This window comes from Crotalus tigris, unplaced genomic scaffold (genome assembly GCF_016545835.1).
Source record: "Crotalus tigris isolate CLP2741 ecotype Arizona unplaced genomic scaffold, ASM1654583v1 scf7180000024437.13266115, whole genome shotgun sequence".
NCBI lineage: Eukaryota > Metazoa > Chordata > Lepidosauria > Squamata > Viperidae > Crotalus > Crotalus tigris.
Window position 1 is genome coordinate 6,120,053 of NW_024100606.1, and position 22,547 is coordinate 6,142,599.

Sequence of the window (22,547 nt, forward strand, 5' to 3'; positions counted from 1 at the left end):
GAGCTCATTAACGTGTATACATAAAGGAACCCGTGACAAGGTGCTACAGATTTTCCACTCAATGAAGATTGGACTCAAAAAATAAGAGTCAAGAAGGAACTAAGATGGGGGGGGGTCAACTATAAGGGCCCAGTTGAAGTCTAAGACAAGGATGGAACAGAAACAGAAAGAGAAGGAACCTAATATACATAAAAGGACTATCAAAGAAACAGCAGAGAATGGGAGCAATGTCAAATAAACCTGACCTTGGCACATAGGCATGTTGCTGGAATCACATTGTTTGCTTGTATCCTGATGCTCAATACAGCATTGTTACATCTTGAATGTATAAAGAGTTAGAATTAGAGGATGACCAGCCATTATGCTATTAGATATAGAGGCCCATTATTTTTACTTTACAATTTTTACACATGCATGCACACACACACACACACACACACACACACACATGCAAAACTCATATGTATTTCATATGTCTAAGAAATAATATTAAGTGGTGCTTATTTTCAAATAAAAATGTATAAGAACTGAAACGTCAGGATAGCAAAAGAAACGAAGAACCTTGAGTGGAACTAAATAAACTAAATAAATCTTCCAATAGTCAAAATAAGTCTTGTAACATTGGAAGCAGATACTGTACTTAGGCAATTGCATCCAATTTCAGGGACATTCTTTGCGAGATGTATATGTGTCAACAGCATCAAAAGCTATCACGGTCATTTATAAATTATAAATGCTAAATTGCATGTGCTTCAAATACTAATACTATGGGTCTTTTTTCTTTGTCAAGTTACAGTACTGCCTACAGAACTGGAAGAAAATAGCAACAGCACATAGACTTATATATTGCTTCACAGTGCTTTACAGCCTTCTCTAAGTGGTTTACAGATTCAGCATATGGCCCCCAACAATCTGGGTCCTCATTTTACCAACCTTAGAAGGAAGGAAGGCTGAATCAACCATGAGCCCGTCAGGATCAAAAATATACCAGAATCACATATGCTGCCCCCATTGCCAGTTCTTATCTTAGCTCAGTTGTCTCTTTCCAGTACCTGTAGTGCCCAGGTAGAGCTTGCATATGACAAAACCTGAAAGGTTTTATGCACCTTCATGCTGCCTTTGGATAGTTTCCTAATATGGGGAAAACATTATTTTAATGTTGCAGCCAGGGACATCCTGATGGGGAGGCACAAAAATCAAACTGGCAGCTGCAATTAGGCCATTTTTTACACTCTCATGGCTATCCTTGGGCCAGGTAAAAGTTATTATGGCCTGTCTCATTCATAGACTAGAGCAGTGGTTCTCAACCTGTGGGTCGGGACCCCATTTGGGGTCAAACAACCATTTCACGGGGGTCACCAAACAACGCAGTCCGCCATTTTTTTCCCCCTTTTCCTTAGCTGTGCCACTCCCTTTTATTCTATTGGCTTTTGAAAGCCAATAGAATAGACTCTCTTGAATAGAGTCTAATTCTATTGGCTTTCAAAAGCCAATAGGAATTGTCCAGGCTGTCTCTGCCCTGATGAGCCCACCAAAAGTCCCATTCTGCAAACGGTGCTGCACCAGTTGAGTAGTCCTCGACTTACGACCGGTTGGGGGGTCGCGGCATTAAAAAGGTTGAGAACCATTGGACTAGAGAGATGAGGGCAACATCCTGACAAGGCAGCCAATGATATTACCAGGCTATAGTTGTACCATGATTAAGTGCAACTCAGAACATATCTTATGCTACTATGCAGTGGATGATGAAAAGTGTGATGTGATCCTCAACTACAGTGCAGCTGCCTCCCACAGGGAAATAATGTGAAGATTAGGTTATTTCTTCCTTCCACTTTTTTAGTCATTTCAGATTGCTTCTTGAGTTATAGGGCTGCATGCTGCCTGGGGAATTCTGGGAGCTAAAGTCTATGCATCTTAAAATTGCCAAGTTTGAAAACAGTTACTGTTTCCACAATGCCAGAGGGAAAATGCCTGGAAAGGAAAATGTGGCTGGAATCTCCCCAAGTCCCATGACAATCCATTCTGAACATAAAAGGGCTACTGGACGGCCTTATCCTTCAGCTCCCTGGGTCTCATCTAGTCGATCTTCCACTTCTGTATAGCTGAGAAGACGTCTACAGCCATTGGAGACTACAAGTAAAGAGCGTGACCCTAGATGACTCATCCGACGGCTTTCCATCTTGCCGCTGCCGGTCCGCCTCCGCGACTTGCTCGCTCTTTGCGCCACACGCAACTGGGTGATGTCTACTGACCCGAGGCGCACCTGTTTCCTTCCCCACCCGGCTGACGTCGAGCTTCATCTGACCGCCCTGCCTGACTGCCGGCCTCTCAGTGGTGGCGGCGGCACTGCATATATATCCCTCACTCTATGGGTATGGAGTATCTCGCCGCTCCGAGCTTAAAATACGCCAGGCGCCAAGGAAGTCCTCCTCAACCGCTTCAGCGCGCTTTTCGCCCACTCTTTGCTAGGCAAACTGGTCCCCGAGGACGCTCCTTTCCCCTCAATGCGTGCCCCGCTCTTTCTCCTCCTCCTCCTCCCCCTGCTCCAGAGTCCAGGTGAGTGGGCGGATAGGCGAGCGAGCGAGCGACGGACCCTGTCGAAAGGCGGGGCAGAGGGGGTGCGAAGCTTCGGCGGCCACATCAAGGGCGCTTGACCTCAGGATTTGGAGAGTGGTGCGTTGCTGGGATTAGGATCGTAGCTCGCTATAGTTTTCTGAATTGGGCTCTGCTTTCTCCGGTTTTTTCACTCTCGGAAAGTTATGGTGGAACTACACTGCAGTTTGGAAATAGGAGGCGCCCGAAAGGCTGAGGCGCAGCGGCGGCGGGGGGGGGGGGAGGAAGTACCTTCTGCGTTTTCTGCCAACTTCTTCTCTCTCCCCCACTTCTCAATTTGTCTGTGTCGTTTTAGGTATTTGAAAAGTCGCTTAGGTGCAATGGTAGCCTCTTTGAAACTATCCTAGAAATCTCGTTGCTGTATTTGTTATTCGGTCTATTGAGTTTATATCTATTTTACCTCCCGTTTCCATACCTCCCATTTCTCTCTTTCACCTTATGGTCCAAGGACCCTCTTAAGAACAGCTTGGCTAAGTCACAAAGTTGGAGATCTTTTTGCTGAATGCGGAATTACAACCCAGCTCTCTCTTAGTCTGATCCTACCTAAGTTTCCTTGTACCCTTGTAGGTTTTACAATAACAATATTTTTTCTGCGGATACTTCTTGTTTATTTTCCACAAATTAAATCACAAAAGGATGCAATCTTATTTTCCTTTACTTTAAAAAAATCAGGGTGATGAGAGCATATTGTCTGTAGCAGGATTTGAATTAAGAGGCATTGTTTACACCTCACAGTGTTGAATGGAGCTTAATTCAAAGTGATTCTTAGTGAGTCTTCAGGTTTTAAATGGTAATTTCATTTCTAGAGGAATTTTAAATAAATGATTTTAGATTATGATTTTAGAAAAGGATAAAGCATGTTGCAAACTTTAAATCAGAATGACTGGGTATTTATTTGTGTGGTCAAATCCATTGTGTAAATATAATTTGGTCCTGTACAAGGATGCCTATTTGACTGATCAATCTCTCAGAAAAATAATATCCTCTCTGAGGATATTAGTGCAGAACTACAGCCAGCACTTCACATTTCCAAGATGGGTTGGGTGGGGGGAAATGGATGAATCCTCTGGGGATCATGATTGCCACTCCATTCTATGTTCTCCGAAGCGGTTTTGTTAAAAGTATATGTTTAGCTCAGGTTAGTACTCACTGTAGGAGATTGATATTTCTTAAAAAACCATTGCTAAGATTCTGGTTAATGGAATGCAATAACCTGGAAGTTGGCCAGGTAATTTTAACATTCTGGGACAATCTAAACAAATTCACATTAGAAAAACTGAGAGCTGTTTTCTGAATGACTCACTGTGGGAATAAGAGTAACTACATGTGCAATAGCTGCCAAGTGTAATTTTCAGATAAACACCTCTCTGCTAGTTTTGCCTGACTGGCTAGAATGGTATCCATTTCTTTCATTTCTCTTCCACAGTCTTCCAGCATGCTTCTGGATCAGAGCTAAATGTGAGAAAAGATGAGCAAAGCATGCCCAACTTCAACACATTCAACATATCTTCCACTGATCAATTATCATCAGGAATTGAGGCTGAAGAGACTAAAGATAATGTGAAGGAAGTGAGAGAATCTCAGTTCCTTGTGAATGATGCAGGAAGAGGTAGGTTAAAATATAGAGTGCCTGCCCATCATGTTCCTCTCATTTGGGACTGAGGCACCAATGCAATTTTTATAAAGAGCTGTTGCTTTGTCTCTTTTAATAAGGCAAGGGCTTTCTTAGAATTTACTCTTGTAGAACCCTATTCTTCCTTTATTTTTATCCATGCAATCCAGATAAAATGGATTGCAGATAAAAATGGATGTACGGTGGAAGAGAATATTTATAGCCCAGGATTGAACTGAGGAGTCCTTGATGCTCTCTGAACTTGGTGGTTTTCTTGAAGATGTTTCATTACTAAACTAGATAACTCAGAGTACTTCATGCTTCTCAGAGCATTGATGATGTTATCTAATTTGGTAACGAAATGTCTGAAAGAAAACCACAAAGCTCAGAGAGCACCAAGGATCCCAGAAAATGGATATGTCTAAGAAGGTATTTAATAAACTTATATCTGCACAATGGAGTCTTTATGAAAAATGCTGGGGTTTTGTTTCTTTTTCCCTTTCTAAATAAATCAATAGTCTCATGCTTGTTGTTAAACAATTATTATAATATTAATCATCTGAATGATTGGGTAGCACTTTCCAAGAATTTGAAGATTCTTCTATAGCATATATATCATTGGCAAGTAAGAAGGAATTTTGGATGAAAGGATGAAGTTGGTTTCTGAACCCCAACCATACCTCTACAATATAAATTTAAGATAATGTTACAACCAATCTATTTTTCTCAAGATATCCTGGGAACTTTAGTATTTGGTACTTAGTATGTGCTTCAAGAAGCTCTGACAAAATATGTCTTTCAAGAAACTTTGGTGAAGCTAAAAATCCCAGAACATTTTTTTTTACAAATAGTTAATAGTATACAATTACTGTGTTCACGATGTAAGTTTCAACTTCTCACTGTAGTAAAAATGGCTTTTTGACCAAAATGAAGCTTATTTACTGAGGAAGAAATAAATGGATTTTACTGTCTCCTTGAGATTTAAATCTTCAAAAAACAAACAAACAATGGAATACTGAAATGAAATATAAGGAATTATTCTGTTTTTAAATAGTCTGTATTGTATTAGATCATCCAACTTGCACTATAAACATACTTTGTCCAAACCCCCATGTAATATGTATTGGAGTGAATGGAAATTTGAAGACATAAAACAAGCCTTTTTAATATTACTATATTGTTTATTTTGATTCTTCAAAATCATAATAGCGCTAGCAATAGCACTTAGACTTATATACCGTTTCATAGTACTTTACTGCCTTCTCTAAGCAGTTTACAGAGCCAGCATATTGCCCCCAACAATCTGGGTATTTGTTTTACTGACCTCGGAAAGAGGGAAGGCCGAGTTAATCTTGAGCTGGTGAGAATCGAACTCTGGCAATCAGCAAAATCAGCCTGCAATACTGCATTCTAACCACTGTGCCACTACGGCTCCAAGTTAGAAAGAGATAAGCATCTGCCAGCAAAACAAAGAGGTGTATAAAGTATATAAAGGAAACTTCTCTGCTGTAACGCTGGTTCTGCAGAACATTTTAATTCTTCCTCCCACCGTGAGGTTGCCCCCATCTTTCTGTCCTGAAGATGCGGGTCTGCCAGTTGGCCTGGGAACCCTATGGAAGAGAATCTCACTGGAGATGGTTATTGGACTAATTAACTGACCCCACCTCCCGCCTGCACTTCCTGCCCCCCCCATCTAACCATCTTTAATTCATATTGTTGTACTTTCATTGTTTATTTGTATTGTTTCATTACTTTACTATTGTCATGTTTACATTTTTATCAATTCTTCTATTTTACTCTTGTAAGCTGCCAGAGTAGCCCCACAGTGAGATGGGTCCCAAATAAATTTAACAAACAAATAAAATATGTCAATAAAAATAAATTTAATTTGAGACATGTTCAAATAAAACCTGAATTTATTTCCTCTGATATAACTTTAGGGGGAATTAACTTTTTTCTGATTTATATTTCTTTTGAAGTAGTTTAGTATCAGCCATTCCATTCTACTTCATTTGGGCTTTCATTGCAATATTAAGAAGGAATTAATATTCATAGTAAAATGGACTTTTTTCCATTTTTCCATTTTTCCCATTTCCATAAGAAAAAGGCATATTTTCTCTTTGAACTTATTGATGGATACTTAATGTGAATGAAAAAATTAAGAGTTTAGATATTAAAATCAGATTGGATCAATTTATCAGAATGTAGAAAATCAGAAATTCAATCAAATATTATTTCTTAGGAATATGAATATAATTTATTGTCATTAATATATACTCATATTTCCCAAGCCAATGTATTTAAGCTTCAAAGTATTTGGTTCATAATTTTTTTTTCTAATTGAGTCAAATTGAATATCTTTCTTATAAATCATTTGAGTTAATAATTGCATGTTTATGCTGGTTGCGCTACAGTAGTTTTAGCAGAGCTGGTCCTGGAGCAGCATTTCCAACTGCTTCATCTTTGTTTTTTACCTCTGTTTTAGAAACAAGGGGAAACATTAGCTTTACTCCCATTCTATTCACAGATGTCCAATATTGATGGCAAAAACTGAAAAAGGAACAGGAAGTATCAATTAGTGTACCAAGATTTTTGAGATATCAACCAAAAAGGAGAGGGAGTAGCAAACCACAGATGGCCCTGGTTTGCTATGTTATTTGTTGTGCATTCACTGGGTGAGTGCCACAAGCATCATTACTACTTCTCAGTCGTGCTTAGGATACCCGTGAACATGGACAGAAGAACAGGCAGTGAAAACACTCAGAATTCTTAGGATCAATGTACATCTCTAGCCTAAAGCAGCTGTGGATAAAAATATTAATGTTGCCCAATAAGTATTTGTCAGACAAAATGCAAGAGAAAAATGATATGAATTTTAATTACAATAACATAAAGGAGTCAAAATGTGGTTAACCCAAGGCCCACACAACCATGGGGTTGACTGGCCCCATGCGAAATGTCCCCTTCCTGTTTGTATTAAAAACTGTTAATCCCCAGTCTTGGAATGCTTCATCTTCTGAATTTTTTATAATGTTTTAAAAATGTTAAAGCCTTTAATCCTACATTATTCTGATTTTAATTTAATTTTATTGATGATAAAGGGTTAGAGATGGGCAGTTAAGAAAAATGACGTATAAATAAATATTTGCAGCACACTTTTTAAATCATGGACATTAACTCAAGTAAATATTTTTGTTGAATAGGTTAATTTAGTTATCTTATTCATGTAAAATAAAGTTTTAACAAGGAATTAGTATCATTTATTTTAGGATGACAAATTATATTATTTGTATCTTATTACAAGTATATATATATCACTTTTCTTCTAAGCGATCAAGATGGCGTCTGTGGGAATTTTCTATCAGGTTATCCATACAGTATTTAGGTCAAGAGCTACAAATGTCACCAAATAGGATCTAAGTAGTGCAGGATCAAATGAAGACTTAAATCTGATCTCTCAACTTTTAGTTTTGTTATTTTAATTGCATGGCATAAACCCAGTTGTTTAGATTGCAAGACCCTGCTATTTTAAAAGAATATTCAGCATGTTGTTTTATGATCTATTCTGATTATACTGTGTAATATACAAAAGTTTCTGTAGGGTGACTAATCTGGATTACAATATTTAAAAATATTAAAAGCAAATGTTTTGGAAGTTCTTTTATACAAAAGCCAACTTCAGCTGATTACCTAATATTTGGGCTTACATAGAAACAATTCCTGTAGTTCCTCAGTTCAGTCCCATTGGAAAACTATACTTACTTAAAGATAGACGTTTCTATAATGTTCAATTATTTAAGTAAAAGAAGGAGCTAAATATCTCTTTAAACTGAGATATGTTTGCTTGAATATCATGACTGAATTAAACAGTTAAATCAAATTGCAGAGTAAGTAGATTTAGTTGGATGCTTTAGAAATTATCAATGTGTTGGCAAAGGTGCTATTAATGCAGAATATGCATGCAAATTTCTTTGTACTTAATTGAAATTAATCAGACTTAAGTAAAATTACATAGCTGGAATTATATGCTTAATAGAATATTGCATGTAACCTTTGCTCTCTGATGCTTGAATTTTGTAATTTGTTTCATGGCCTTTTCTCACTACTCATTTAATGCATCACTTAGCCTTAACTATCTATATCTATATCTATATCTATCTATCTATCTATCTCTGTCTCTATCTAATTATATATACTATTTGCCTGTTATATATTAATGTTTATCCCTTTGGATAGTGATTAAGTAAACCAGGATAACCATAGTTCCTCCCTAGATGTACGTCTCATCACAGGTTAGTTGACTTCCTTCCCAGAAAGAAGTTATAAAGAGTTATGGTGTTTACAGACTTTATTGATGTGGTAATTTAAATAGAAAAACAGATTCTTTTCTAGAACAAGAAGGTTTGGCACAACCCTTCACATTTTTGGGCTAGAGCATAATAAGCAGAGTCTGTATGATCAGGAAGGAGCTCTTGGGTTGCCAGACCTGTTCCTGACAAACTGCAAATAAGAAAATGCCTCCTTCACAGAATACATTTTTGGCACATATCAGATCAATCATGCTCTCTAAGTCAGATATAACATAAAGGGCTGCTATGAAAATAAAACTGAAAAAAAAACTATTCCATATTACTTTGGACTACTTGGGAAAAATGGATTCAAGCCTACAACTTTGTGATTATGCTCATATGTAATGAGGGAGAATTCTGGTGTATTATTCATGAGTTCCTGACTCATTCTCTCCTATTTAGGTCCTTCTATTATAGAAAGAGCTTAATCAGCCTTTATATGCCCTCCAGTTGAGTAACAGCAAGTTCCCATCATTCCCCAATAGTTACACTGGAGTTATAATTTAATACATCTTGAGGGTATTAGATGTGAGGAAGGTAGGTTAAAATAACTGAGATTAAAAATTCACTAAGGTTTTTGACCCAATATGCCTCTTCCAAGACAAGGGTTGTAGGTCCTTGAGAACCTGTTCACGCAACTTGATAAGCTAGAGGAGACAACCTGGAGTCCCCAGATGTTTTGAACTACAACCTCCATAATCCTTGCCATTGGCCATGCAAGCCTCTTGGGATTTCAAGTCCAAAACATCAGGAGGCCCTCAGGTTGCTTGCCCCTTGTAGTTTAACCACTCCTGCTGATGGGAAAAGCCAAATGGACACCATAAGGGTGGTATATAGTGCCAATATATAATAACCAAGAATCATCAAAATGTTAGAGTTCCGCTGCATGTGAATGTAGGTAGTGTTGTGAGTTGGCCATAAAGCTTTAACATTAAAGGCTATTAAACAAAACCAGAAGTTGTTTCATTATGATTTCAAATCACCTTTGAGCTAGAGAATTGACTATACCCTACCTGTAAGTGGAATCATGTCAGGGAGAGATGAATAATTCATTCAGACTGTTTATGCTGATTAGAAATGAGAAATCTATTGCAAATCATAGTCTCAATCCCACAATATGCATTTTTGAATAGGCAGATCATTGTGAAACCATGTCTAAAACCACATAATTATCTACTCTGATTTTTTAAACCCCTCTGAAATGCAAATATCTTTGGGGTTAACCATATTACCACACCTCATTACAATTGTTAAATGTCTATTTAATTTATCTTATTGCTGAGCAGTAGTGTTTATATTATTAGTTTTGACTTTATTGCACAGAGAAATAAGAAAAGACTGCCTATATTAAAATGTTTTGCACACTGACTTTAATTACATTTAGAAAAACAGAAGTTATTACAAATCCCATTTCTCTTTCCTGCTTTTGAAATTTTTAAAAATGTGAAATAATTGCACCAAATCAAAACTTTACTTAAATATTTATCTTTATCAAGATCATCAATGAATTCTTCTTATTCTTGTTCACTCCAGAGATATAGCTAACTCTTGCTTCTAATTATGAGAACATGATATTTCACTGACTAGAATAGCAAATTGACTTTAGCATGTAGAAAACTGCATGTTTTCTTGAATTTGTTTTCTTGTTGCAGTAGAATTGCTGGCACAAACCATAGTTGCATAATATGCTTAACCCAGTTAACCATTAGCAATGGTTCTGGCAATATGTCTTCACACATCAGAAGTCATTTTGGGAATGCAGATTCCCATTAATTTTCTTCTGGAAATGCCTGCTATTCCATGAGCTTTCTACAAACCATTGTCACTGCTGATCGTGGTCCAGCATCCTAGGGAAGAAAACCAATAGCAAAGGAGACTGCTATCCCCAATCACAGTGACTCACTGCGTTTAAGATAAATGTTGTAGAGGAGCTCCAAGTTGTAACTTTGTAGATGAGGGTGGACAACTACTTTTACTAGGCTACAGTGTTTGCATAAAATAGCTAATGGGGCTAATGGTTCATTAAGGGCTAATTAATACAAACCTGGGACTGTTTAAGGTAAATCCCAGAGTTGACTAAAATTTATGGATTTTCATGACAAATAACCACTACAGATGAACATAGCCATTGTGTACATATATGCTTGGTTGCAATTATGACAGCTTTATAACTGTACTTGCAATCAAAGTATTATTATGATCAGAACAACAGCTATCTGAGATTAAAATCTTTCTTCCATCTTTCAGCCAATCCAAGCCCCTTTCTTTGAATTACCTATATAATAAGGCTAGTAGATGTCTTCCGGTGAGTTCACTGCAGCAAAGACAGATGCCAATTTAGTCTGTTGTTTTTCTTGGCATGTTTCCCTCATGCAGGGTCCACTTGTTTTTGCACAGTGCTCACCTAGTTTTTACAGTGAAGCTGTCAGTGGGCATTTGCAACAAGGGTTTTGTTTATCAGGCAGATTTCTACTCCTTTGGGCAGAAAGGCTCAAGGTCACTCAGGTGGTTTCTGTGCCTCAGGGATTGCTATAACTTAGGTCCTCCTTCTCTTAGACCAGCATTTTGAACACAATAGCACTCTGTGTCTCTGCAGAAATTAAATATAATTAATATTTTACAGAGAAACCACCCATTAAGAATCCGGCAAATTTAGATGGTGGAAAAAAGAACCCTAACAAACCCAAAAGAAAAGGACATGAGAAGAAAACTAAAAGGAAAATTAAAACTCCATGTGAAGGAAAATATAAAGGTTTTTGTGTTCATGGTGAATGCAGATACATCGAACAATTTCTAATACCTGTTTGCACGTAAGTTAAATTGCAAATATTGATAAAACTGTTGGTATCTCTATTTTGGTAACTAATATGTTGCCATAGATGGCACTTGAAAATATTATTCTCTCACAGAGTTATTAATAGAGTGATGAAACAGGATATATTAAAAATATTAATTCCCTAACCACCAGTGTTCTGGAAGCATAAACAAAAAGTAATATAGTGGCTCTGGTCACTATATTGCTTGTATGTATACATCCTCCATTAATCTGGATTGAATTCACAAGGTGTAATTTTTTTGGTTGGTGTATGATGAGTTATGTGCAGCAGGCATTTATGGCTGTAAACTATGGTTTATGACAGTGCAACAAATGAAGTTTATCCCGAGTGAGCTGCAATGAAACTTCAGGAATCTGGAGATGAGTGCTGCTAGGCCTTTGCTCAGATAAATGGCATATACCCCATGAAGTGAATTTCTGTGATTTTCTCAGAACTTCTTGTTCCTCAGGGGCAAATCAAAGACCTCTAGAAGCCCAACGAACGTATACCAGTGACAGAACCAAGTTTCCGGGTTTTTTTGGTAGGGGGGAGGAGAACTAACATACGTAAGCTCCATGCACTATTCTGTAGCTGAAATGCTCCTGTTGTTATATTACTACAGGTAGTCCTTGACTTATGACCGCAATTGGGACAGGATTTCCAGTCGTCAGTCATTACGGTTGTAAGCTGATGCACCCACGTGATTGGGCCTGATTTTACAACATTTTTGCAGTGATTGTTAAGCAAATCACTGTGGTAATTAGGTAAATCCATGATGGTTAATTGAGCACCATGGTTGTAAGTGCAAACATATTCTTCTGAATGACTTCCCCCCCCCCAGAAACTAGCAAAAAAGTTACAAATCATGTCACATAATCATGGAATACTGCAATGGATTATAAAGGCAAATCAGTTGCCGAATTCTCAAAATGCAGTCATGTGACTGCAGTGTGTGTGTGTGTGTGTGTGAGAGAGAGAGAAACATTTTACAATGGCCTAAAGTGGCTACAAAACTCTCATTCCGGGCCCATCATAATTTCAAATGGTCATTAAGTTGCTGGTTATAAGTCAAGGACTACCTATATCCCCGATTCAACTAAAATGTCCCACTATATGCATAAAAGATCATGGAGTTGTTGCATTATGGCCTCATATGAAAATGAAGTTGCCTTTCCTGATGTTTTCCACCAAAATTATCAAGAATTGAAACTATTGTTTGAATTTGAAATTAACACAGAGGGAATTAAGCAGTGGAATACAGTGGATGTACCTGGAGATACTTTGAACATCATTTCAGTTTTCTATATAGGTTTAGACTAGCAGTGATGCACAAAATAATTGTGCATTTCATGATTTACTTTCAGATGCCACCCAGATTACTTTGGTGAACGTTGCGTGGAACAATTTTTGAAGACAAAAAGGACCAATAATGAAACTAGCGTCTTAAAAATAGAAGTTGTGGTAGCATCAGTTTTCTTTGCGGTGGTCAGTTTTGCCATCATTATAATTATCATCACTGAACAGTAAGTCAAGTTATTTAAACCCCCTAGTTAAACCAAGGAAAATAATAAAAGTAATAAAATAGTGGCAAAAAGACTGATAGATATCTGTGATACTTAATGTACTCAACAACAAAATACTAAAGTTTTGTAAAATTGCTTGCTAGAATTAGGATTTTTGGTGCTAATCGATACTTTCTAAATATACATTTATGAAACATGGTCACTATATTCATACACTGGTGACTCCATTTTGTGAATATTGCAGTACACTCGAGTGAAAAGTATGTGCTATAATATATATATTAAGAAACCTTTCACAAAAAATAGTATTTTAGAGAAAACGTACATCACAGTACATATATAGGTTGAGTCAGAAATAGGATACAAAAATGTAAATTGGAAAAATGTGAAACTGAGTTCTATCCTTAACTTTAATTATATGGAGTAATACATTGGGCCAATTTTGTAAAGCAGTATTTACCTCACTTTACCTCCAAGAGCCATTTGGAACATCATAAAATAATGAATAGTGTAAGCGGACAGACCAGTATGGACACACTGAAATTCAGCATATCATAATCCTGGAGATTAAACTATATTTAACAGGTGATTATTTCATTAAGTCAATAAGAAATGAGCAATGGAAACAGCTAATGTATCCTTTTGATTTTATGAGATATATTAAGCTTGAAATTGATGAAACTTAACATTTAATTTTAATTATTTCAGAGTGTTTACTCTAGCTATGATTCAGTTTGGATCTAGTCCTATGAAGTAAATGTATCAGACAAGCCTAATTAAGGTATAATAAATGGTAGATTGGTGACTTCCAAAATTATTAGCAAGTATGGTTTTCAAATAATTAACAAATTAAGGCTGTTGTGTTTTTGGCTGTTGTGTTTTACTGTGGAAAAATAGTCTTGTAACAGAATTCAGTGGCAGGAGAAAAGTGAAATTTCAGCACTATTTAATCTTATTTAACTGAGCTTTATGTTTGGGACCATTAGCAAATGCTTATTGCTTTAAGTTTCACTCCTGTGAAATAATGTTTTAGCTGCTATCAGCTGCTACCGATCTTAACAGCACATCAGGTTCCCCATATCACCATTATGTAAAGTCTGTTACTGAGCTACTTCATGTGAGGTCCTGTAGATTTCATATCAAGGACCACATAAACTAAGTTTCCATACTGCAGAACTATGACCATTTTATGTTTGTGTGTTTGTACATACACAGACACACACAATGATATTTGTAACCTATAGCTCACAGATGAAATCTCCACCTCAATTAAACATTCATCTGGTGACAATTGCAATGGCAAGGATTTGGCCCCTATCATTTCTCCACCACTGCACAGCTCTCATCCTAAGAGGAATTATACTGCACTTGAACCTGTATCACTTCCTTTCCCCAGTTGCCTCCTTTTCCCAATCATTTGTGTTAATATTTTGCTCAAACTGTAGCCCATTTTATAGCAATTTGTGGCACATGCAGTAGTCCAGTCTCTATCATCTAAATGCTGGCCGTGTGACAATATTATGCATGTAACACATTGCCTATCTTAACATTTAATAAATAATTTTGACTTAGATTCCGATGTAAATTGGTCATTACAGTTTGGAAGCTTTGGTTCTGTGTTGCTGAACTTCCCTACCACCACCCCAAATTCCTAATTTTGCCATTAAAGTATGACTTTAAGGTAAAAATGCTAAAGATGAGGGATGGGAATGTGAGGTCCCGCAGAAATAAAATGCTTCCATTCCCTTAACTTTCTTGAAGTCCCAAAATTGTGAAACATTGGAACAAAAATGTTCTCCTCAGGTGATAGCATTGTGTCATTGCAAGGCTTTTTTGAGACTTATTGATCATTTGAAATCTAAATTACAGGGCCATAAGTAGGAAACTGCTCGCCCCATTGTTCAACTGGACGTACCATTCTATTTATGCAGAAATTCTGAAACTTTAGTCTATTTTAATTCTTGCAAATTTAATGTCTGGTTTGTTTGGGGTTTTTTAGAGAAAGAATGATCTACTGTTTCTTTTGCTTGTTAAACATGCCAAACTCTTTTATATCCAAAATAGATGCCCCCCAAATTTTTAGGCTTGGAGGAGCATTTGAAATGTTGACAGACTGTTGTAATAACAGTAGTTGCATGGTTAGATGAGGTTTGCTCATTCAAAAGCTTTGTACCATGGTGGCTTGGCGACTCACAAATGAAAAAAATTAAATGGAGCACGGAACCTGATATGTCACAGTTTTTCTTTACCATGCCTATAATTTAAAATCATTTTGTCCTTGAACAACGTAAATGCAAAATAATTCCACAAAGTGATGGAGATGGGTGTTTTTATTATTCAGGGTAAGAAAAAAATGCACTAACTATAATGAAATTGAGGAAAGGAGAAATCTCAAAAAAGAAAATGGAATTCCCAGTAGTAATGTCTAAAAAAATGAAGGTAAGGATTATTTTAACTATATCTTACACTATTCTTCCAATTCCAGAAGTTTATAGCTATTTGTTTTTTCTTTATCAATGCTCTATCATATTATGAGGCTATGTGTTACAGCTGACACAATTTAGTGACTGAGCTACATATATCCATACAAGATATCCAAAACAGAAATCTTGTTACTTTTTAAAACTCATCCAATGAATTTAAGAAAGTCATTATCTTTTAGCATGAACCTATTTTCTAATACTACCGTATGGACATATTTCACATTTGAAATAAAGAAATATACTCTTTTTCTTACAGGTAGTCCTCAACTTACAACCACAAGTGAGCCCAAAATTTATGTTGCTAAATGAGACAGTAGTTAAGTGAATTTTGTCCCATATGACTCCAGGACACTGCAACCATCATAAATAGGAACCAGTTGCCAGGCCTCTGAGTTTTGGTCACATGACTGGGGGTGCTACAAGGTCGTCGGTGTGAAAAACGGTCATAAGTCACTTTTTTCACTGCCATTGTAACTTCAAATTATACCAGCTATCACTAAACAAGCAGTTGTAAGTTGAGCACTAGCTGTACTCTACTTGCCTAGTATCCCTATCAATTATTCCACCTTCTTGGAGATGAGCTTCATGAGAGGCATAAGGGCCTTACTTAGGATACAAATAAGTCTTTCCTTTATGTGTAACATAGAGCATTTTCTGAAAAATTGTAGAAGCTATACAATCAAGCACTATAATTGCAAAGATACTTGATAAGTCATCAAATGTACAACATTTCTGAGGCTTAAAAAAAACAAACTCTCTACCCAGCTGACTGATAACTGCATCCAATAATGTCTATCCTGCCAGCCAGAATTCTGACAAGTTTTGCAAAAGGTTCTTGGTTGAGATGGATGGGCAAAAATTAGATTAGTTCAGAAATAAATCATTTTCATAATTCAAGTTATAATATACATAAATACCATATTTTTAGAGTTTGTTACCTGTCAGTATGTAAGCACAGAGATTTCTATTATCATAAATGTGCTTTTTATTGAATATAGTATGTTCACACAGCTGAGTGGCTTGATAATTTTAAAATTTTATATACAGGGGAAAAATTGAGTTATGATAAGTTTATCAGATGGTCCCAGATGATGTTCAGTTTGCACAGTCACCTCCCGTCCCATCCATTCATGTCAAGAGGCACCATTTAAGGTGCTTCTGGATTGAAAGGATTAACCATGACATCACCATTGCCTGGGGGATGCTCCTGGGGGCTCCTTTCATGTCCAAGTCAAGGAGTTGGAGCAAATGACAGGAGCCTACCACCATGCAGCAGCTCTCAGGTCTCGTGTGTGGGCTTTGCTAACCTCCAACCATAACACCATGCTCCTTGTATAGTCACCCAAATCCCTGAGTTATCCCCAAGATCTTTTAACAAAATCTAAGTTTAGTAGTGTATGTAATGCATGCCTCCTTTGTTCAGCTTTCCAGAAATCAGTGTCCCATCTGCTAATGCCATGATTGCCTCTTCCAAAGAATAAAGAAGCTGTCGCTGAAGCACATACTAATTCATGGAGGCATCTCTGAAAAATTCAAATCAAGAAATCAGAGCAAACCTGAAACTTTGTTTGCCATCAAGCCAGAGGTGTGCTGCAAGGAGGGTGGTCCTTTCCCCTCCCCTTTCTTGGCGATTGTCAGCATGCAACTGCATGTGCAGGAATGAACAGCTTTGGTTTCACAACAGCCAGCACACCAGCCAGCACTGCTCAATTGTGGGAGAATACCAAATGGCCGCTGCCCCATATACTTCTCTTTTTTTCTTTTTCTCTCTTTTTTTTTTTTTTGCACATGTTACCTTTCACAGAAATGAAAGGTATGTGAGAAATGAGAGAGTATGTGAGAAAGCATTAATCTGAAAGGCACTTGTGATTGTATTCTTTGCTGTGTTCCACACACACCCATGAAGGTGAAAGGCAGAAATGGAGCTGCTTTGAGTAAGTCTCTCACGCTGCTTAAAGAGCTCAATGACTCCCAACCGGGACAAACGGTACAGGGCGTGCCTTGTTTCTCCCACACCTCCAACCCTGTCATCTGGAGGATTCCCGCTTGCTCGATGAAAATGTGCCAGGCCAGAAGTGCCAGTGTTGAATGCAGCTTTGTCTCATTAGAAAGTACATAAGCAATTGGAGCGGTTTCCAAGTTGCTGCTCTGGTTTTAAAACATGTGTTTGGGGAGATGCAATCAGTTTGCAAAACTACCAACCAACTGAGTTGTTTGTTGGTGGCTTTGTTTCCTGAGATTAGTCTAATCCTTAAGATCTGCAACATAGCTATTCCAGAATATTCAATTTTCCCTTTTATGTTTTAAGGTATGTTTTCAGCAATAAGAATTGTGAGATTTGGTTAATGTAAAGACTTTATTTTAAACAAATGCACTGTTATTGTTGTTTTCTCATGCTTGTTCCCCCTGGCTCTTATCTACTACCATATCAATATTCTAGTAATTTCACACGTAACCAGTATCTGCATGGCCAACCTGTCTTTTTCTCCCACTTAGCTCTAAGTTAAATCCTACATCAATCCAGCCACCACATGCTTTTGCTTGAGTGAACTGCAGCTGATGAAAGCTTATGCCCATTAATAACCCCTTTTCCAACTAAAAAATTCTATCAGACTCCAGATTTCATACCAAACAAAAAAAATTAACTAACTAGTGAGAACTGCTTCTCCCCCATCTTCTGTGGGATGAAAGAATTGCTGTGAGCCAAGCTTTGCTGAAATTGAGTATCTTCTACCATATAAGAGCAAATAATGAAACTATGGAAATATATATTACAGATACAATATTTATTAAATAAAACAAAGATCAATGTGAACATACTACTGTACTATCAACTTCCATGGGATTTTTCTATAAAGAGTATTAAAAAGCAAGATAAAGCATCTTGAATTTAGTTTGCAATATTATTAGCTTCAATGTTTTCTCTACAGATCTAAACCGCTTCCACAAAGAGGTATTTTAATTCAAGTTTTAGTTCTATGCACATGTTTAAGTAAACTATGAAATGTAATGGGAGTTATATCAAAATAATCTACATAGCCTTATGTTAGCTGATAGTAACTTGTATGTAAGATAAACATGGTTTTTAGATTTTTTTTTAATGTAAATATGTAAGTATAGAGGTTTTCTATTATTGTAAATGTGTTTCTTATTTAATATATTCACACAACTCAATGACTTATTTATTTTATAATTTTTCTACAAATAAAAAAACTGAGTTGTAATTTATATTGTTACTTGGTCCCAGTGCTCTTTTCATTTGCACTTTCCCAAAGCAGCACTTCACATTAATACAATCAGCACAATTATTGATTTTCATATCAGTTCATCCACCACAAATGCATCCCCTGAGACTGTTTATTTGCAGAAGGTGGTAGAGTTGCTTATCTTACCACCATTTCTTTGGTCTCCTCTTCAGATTCCAGGCATAGAAAAGAATAAATCAGTTTTTTATGTGTAATATAAGCATATATAAGGCAGAAGGGGGCAAATCATACCATGCCCCATGACACTGTGTAAGAGATATCACTGATATATCTGCATCAGGTGTGGGAGTACAAGCATAACATGATAAATGTATCATTATTTTCATGTCTTTATGCTTTGTAAGAGTCCTCTGTTTAGATAAAGTTTATTCTTAAAGAATGGAAGTCTTTGCTCAAAAGCCATTGATAGAAGAAACAGAAAACCCTAACTACATTAAGATTTAGCAAATAGCCAAAACATTTCTATTTTCTTAACCAATTTTTCCAAGACCTCAAAAAAACACTTTAAAGAAGGAATCCCAAATTCTCTGAGTAAATGTATTCCTTAAGTTACCAAGACAGTTGGGATTGGGATAGCCATCACTGAGCGATATGGTTATAAAGTGCAATATCATGTGACCACATTACTTAACAACAAGCCCGGCAACCCCAGTTGTAACTCCAAGTCACACAGGTCGTTAAACAGAACAGGGAACGCAAGGTAAGGAACATGGAAATGTTCAGGGGGTGGGGGGAGGCTTCAATTGTATGCAAGTTGTGGTGCTGAAACATGAGCTCAAGGAGGGCAGCAAAAGAGGGTGTGGGGTGCATGTGGCATGTGTGCTGGGAAATGGGCCCAGGGTGTGTGTTGTGAGCTCAGGGAAGTGAGAAAGGAGATGTGGGGTTTGTGTGAGTGAGTGAGTACAGGGAAGCCATGGCATGACACTGATAGGTGCAAGCAAGCAAAGAGGAAAGAAGGATGCAATTCATGCAAGCAAAGGAAGGCCTGTGAGGGGAGATATACTCTAGCAGCCTTTGACTTTTCCTGCCAGCTTCCTCATTAACTTTGCTTGTGGAAAGCCAGCAGAGAAGGTCAGCAAGAGCAATTACATGACTTTGCGATGTTGCAAGGTTGTTAAGTACCAAATTTTGTGCCTCTGACTGCAGGGGCACTGCAATGGCCAGAACTTTGAGGACTGGGTATATGTAACTTCAAAAAAATCTCTGAATGAAGGATAATAACTTGAGAACTACTTGTATTTGAACAACTATGGTACAATAATTTCTGGCATTGTTTCGTTCCCATTCCCTGTAAAAATGATAGTTCTTTTGTATAGTTCTTATGCATTGTAATGGAGCTTATGGAAGAGAGTGTGCACTCAGAAACCAAAGAATAACTGGGAACAGCCGGCACTGTGAAGCATTTAAAAATTCTGATGGACAGTGACTGTGGTGAAACTTCCCCAGAGCTATTATTCTGATACTTGTAGTCTGGCTTGGTTGGCTCACCCTGCGTCTCATCAGAATGATACTGTATTATGGGGCACCAACCCTCTCTTAAAAGAGCAAGTAGAACAGGAAAAACAGAAGGTGAGCTGCCAATTACAGTGTTTCAACAACTTTTTCTCAAGAAAGCCACAAATAGCATTTCAAATTAATAGTTGTCATCCTCCTTCAGCTTGTTTTGGACACATCATGCCATTGGCTGGAGGTTGTCTCCCGTATAGAAAGAGTGGCCTTGTTGTGGTAGAAGCCCTTTTAAGGCTGAAAATCGTAGCTCATTTGCTTCCCAGAAGTCTATTGATTCTAGGATAGTGGATTTTCTGATGCTAATCTATGGCAGGTTGTCTAATTAAATAAATATTTCTATTCTTAATAACAACAGGATAATTCTTTCTCCAGTACATTCCCAAGAAGTGAATCAGCTGATCTAACATGAGTAGTACTGCAGAGTGCCATTTTCTTACCTTTTCAAAGGTGAATTACAGAAATTAAGATTATTGAACTGGTGCCCAGGGGAGCAGATAGGATGGAGGGTAGGCATCACAGAAGCAGAACCAAGAAAAGGGGGTGTTACAAATCCCTTTTTCTTGGTTAATTTGTTACAATTAATGTTACAAATTAATTGTAAAATATCAAAATACCAAATTTGAGTTGCTATTTTTAAAGACTTTGTTATAATAAAGTCACTTATGAAACCATAAGCTAAAAGGCAATGATTAAAGATTGGATTTGTTTGGATGTTACTGAATAGTTTAAAATGCAACCATTAATATTTATGCATGCAGAGATATGTATTCATTGTGCCTGACTGGCTATGTAAAAATATAGTCTAATACTGTTACCCATTCCTTGCATTTATCTATCACATACAAATTCAGACTTTGAAAAATAATTCTGTATTTTAACTGATCTCCATTAACTTAAATCTCTCTCATTATATCTTTGTTGTCTTTCTTCTTTGCTCTAAGAAAGAAAGTTTATTTTCAGTGTGCATTGGAAACATCTGAAGGCTGTGGAGATTTACCCAGGATCAATTCATTTCTTCAGTACATTAAGCAGGTTCTAGTGAGAACATACTACAAACCAGTGGTGGGATTCAAATATGTGAATAATCGTCTCTCTGTGTGGATGCTGCTTCTGGAAGTCCATTCTGGGCCTGGGCAACAAAAAATTAGCTACCGGTTCTGCCGAACTGGTGCGAACCAGCTGAATCCCACCAGTGCTACAAACCCTGTAAAATGGCATTCATACTATTCACTCTTGTTCCAATGTGAGGACCATATTCTGACCAGACTTTTGTGCAAGTCTAACAGTACAGCATGACCCAGGCTACAACAGAAAGAAGCACGTTTTCACTGAAGACCTATATTTCTGATAATGTAGCCTTCTGCGAATGAACTTTGTCTTCAAGTTAAAGCAATTTCTTGGCCAGATCCCAACCAGGGGACTGTAGATAGACTTGGAATCCTTCTGCAAAATAATTTTAACTATAGTTTCCCTGACATCAACAGTTCTACTCTTTCATGTTTAATCTAACTCTTGCTTCATAATATGATGTTATAAATCAAACAGTAATTATCAGCCAAGGATTTCCATACAACTATATGAAGACAGTCCAGTATTCTAGGAGGTGTTTTATATATATGTGTGTGTGTGGGTCTTTGGTTATTCGGGTTTTCTCCTGTGTAAAATTGGAAGTGTCTTGGCGATGTTTCGACGAAGTCCCATTCGTCATCTTCAGGCTGGAGAAACTGGTATCTTGAATAGAAATCCATTGCATTAATATTTTTTGTGGACAAAAATATTGTTAGCATATAGTAATTAAGGCATTTCATAAATAAATGCCTGGGGAAATGCAAGACAGGATCAAAGGAGAAGATTAGGCTGCTTGGTTCCCATAAGAAATGAATATTGGCCCAGTGGACTTTTACTTCTAAGCAACTGCTTCCTACATTTCACGGGGAAAAAGTAGTTTTAATTCATAAGAAAGTAGGAAGAAGGATTCTCTTTGAGAAAAACAAAAAAGAAAAATAGAATTAATCCCATCACTTTTGGTTCATTGTTAAAATAAGGAGCTGATTGATGTTTTGCTCTGTAATTGTTTTTCATCTCAGTAAGTTTTTCATTTCATTCCAGGATGATTTTTATCATCAAATCAACCACAATAAATTTCTCCTGTTCCTAGGTTATCTTTCATTTAATTATAAATATTTTCAGGCCTTTGATAAGAGACTTCAATAAAGAGAACAATGTGGGATAGACAGTGATGAATTTGCAGTGCGTTGACCACCTGCACTCAGCATGTTATCCTTAATGGAATGTCATCTGCATGGAGAGAAGATGCAGTGGGGTGCCTCAAGGTTCTATCTTAGGCCCAGTAATCTTCAACAACTTTGTAAATTA

General features: G+C 37.1%; 1 protein-coding gene across 2 annotated transcripts; it reads left to right on the top strand.

Annotated features, from left to right (window-relative positions):
- The first annotated feature begins 1,655 nt into the window (after positions 1-1,655).
- Positions 1,656-18,624, top strand: AREG (amphiregulin). Of its 2 annotated transcripts, none has more exons than XM_039331584.1 (6): positions 1,656-2,372; positions 4,040-4,222; positions 11,198-11,384; positions 12,755-12,913; positions 15,255-15,352; positions 16,820-18,624. In XM_039331584.1, the coding sequence occupies exons 1-5, from the start codon at positions 2,369-2,371 to the stop codon at positions 15,340-15,342; spliced, it is 621 nt and encodes a 206-aa protein (XP_039187518.1). In that variant the 5' UTR covers positions 1,656-2,368; the 3' UTR covers positions 15,343-15,352; positions 16,820-18,624. The 2 variants fall into 2 exon arrangements, with proteins under 2 accessions (XP_039187518.1, XP_039187517.1); XM_039331583.1 differs by having other exon boundaries at positions 1,657-2,556.
- Positions 18,625-22,547: the final 3,923 nt, after the last annotated feature.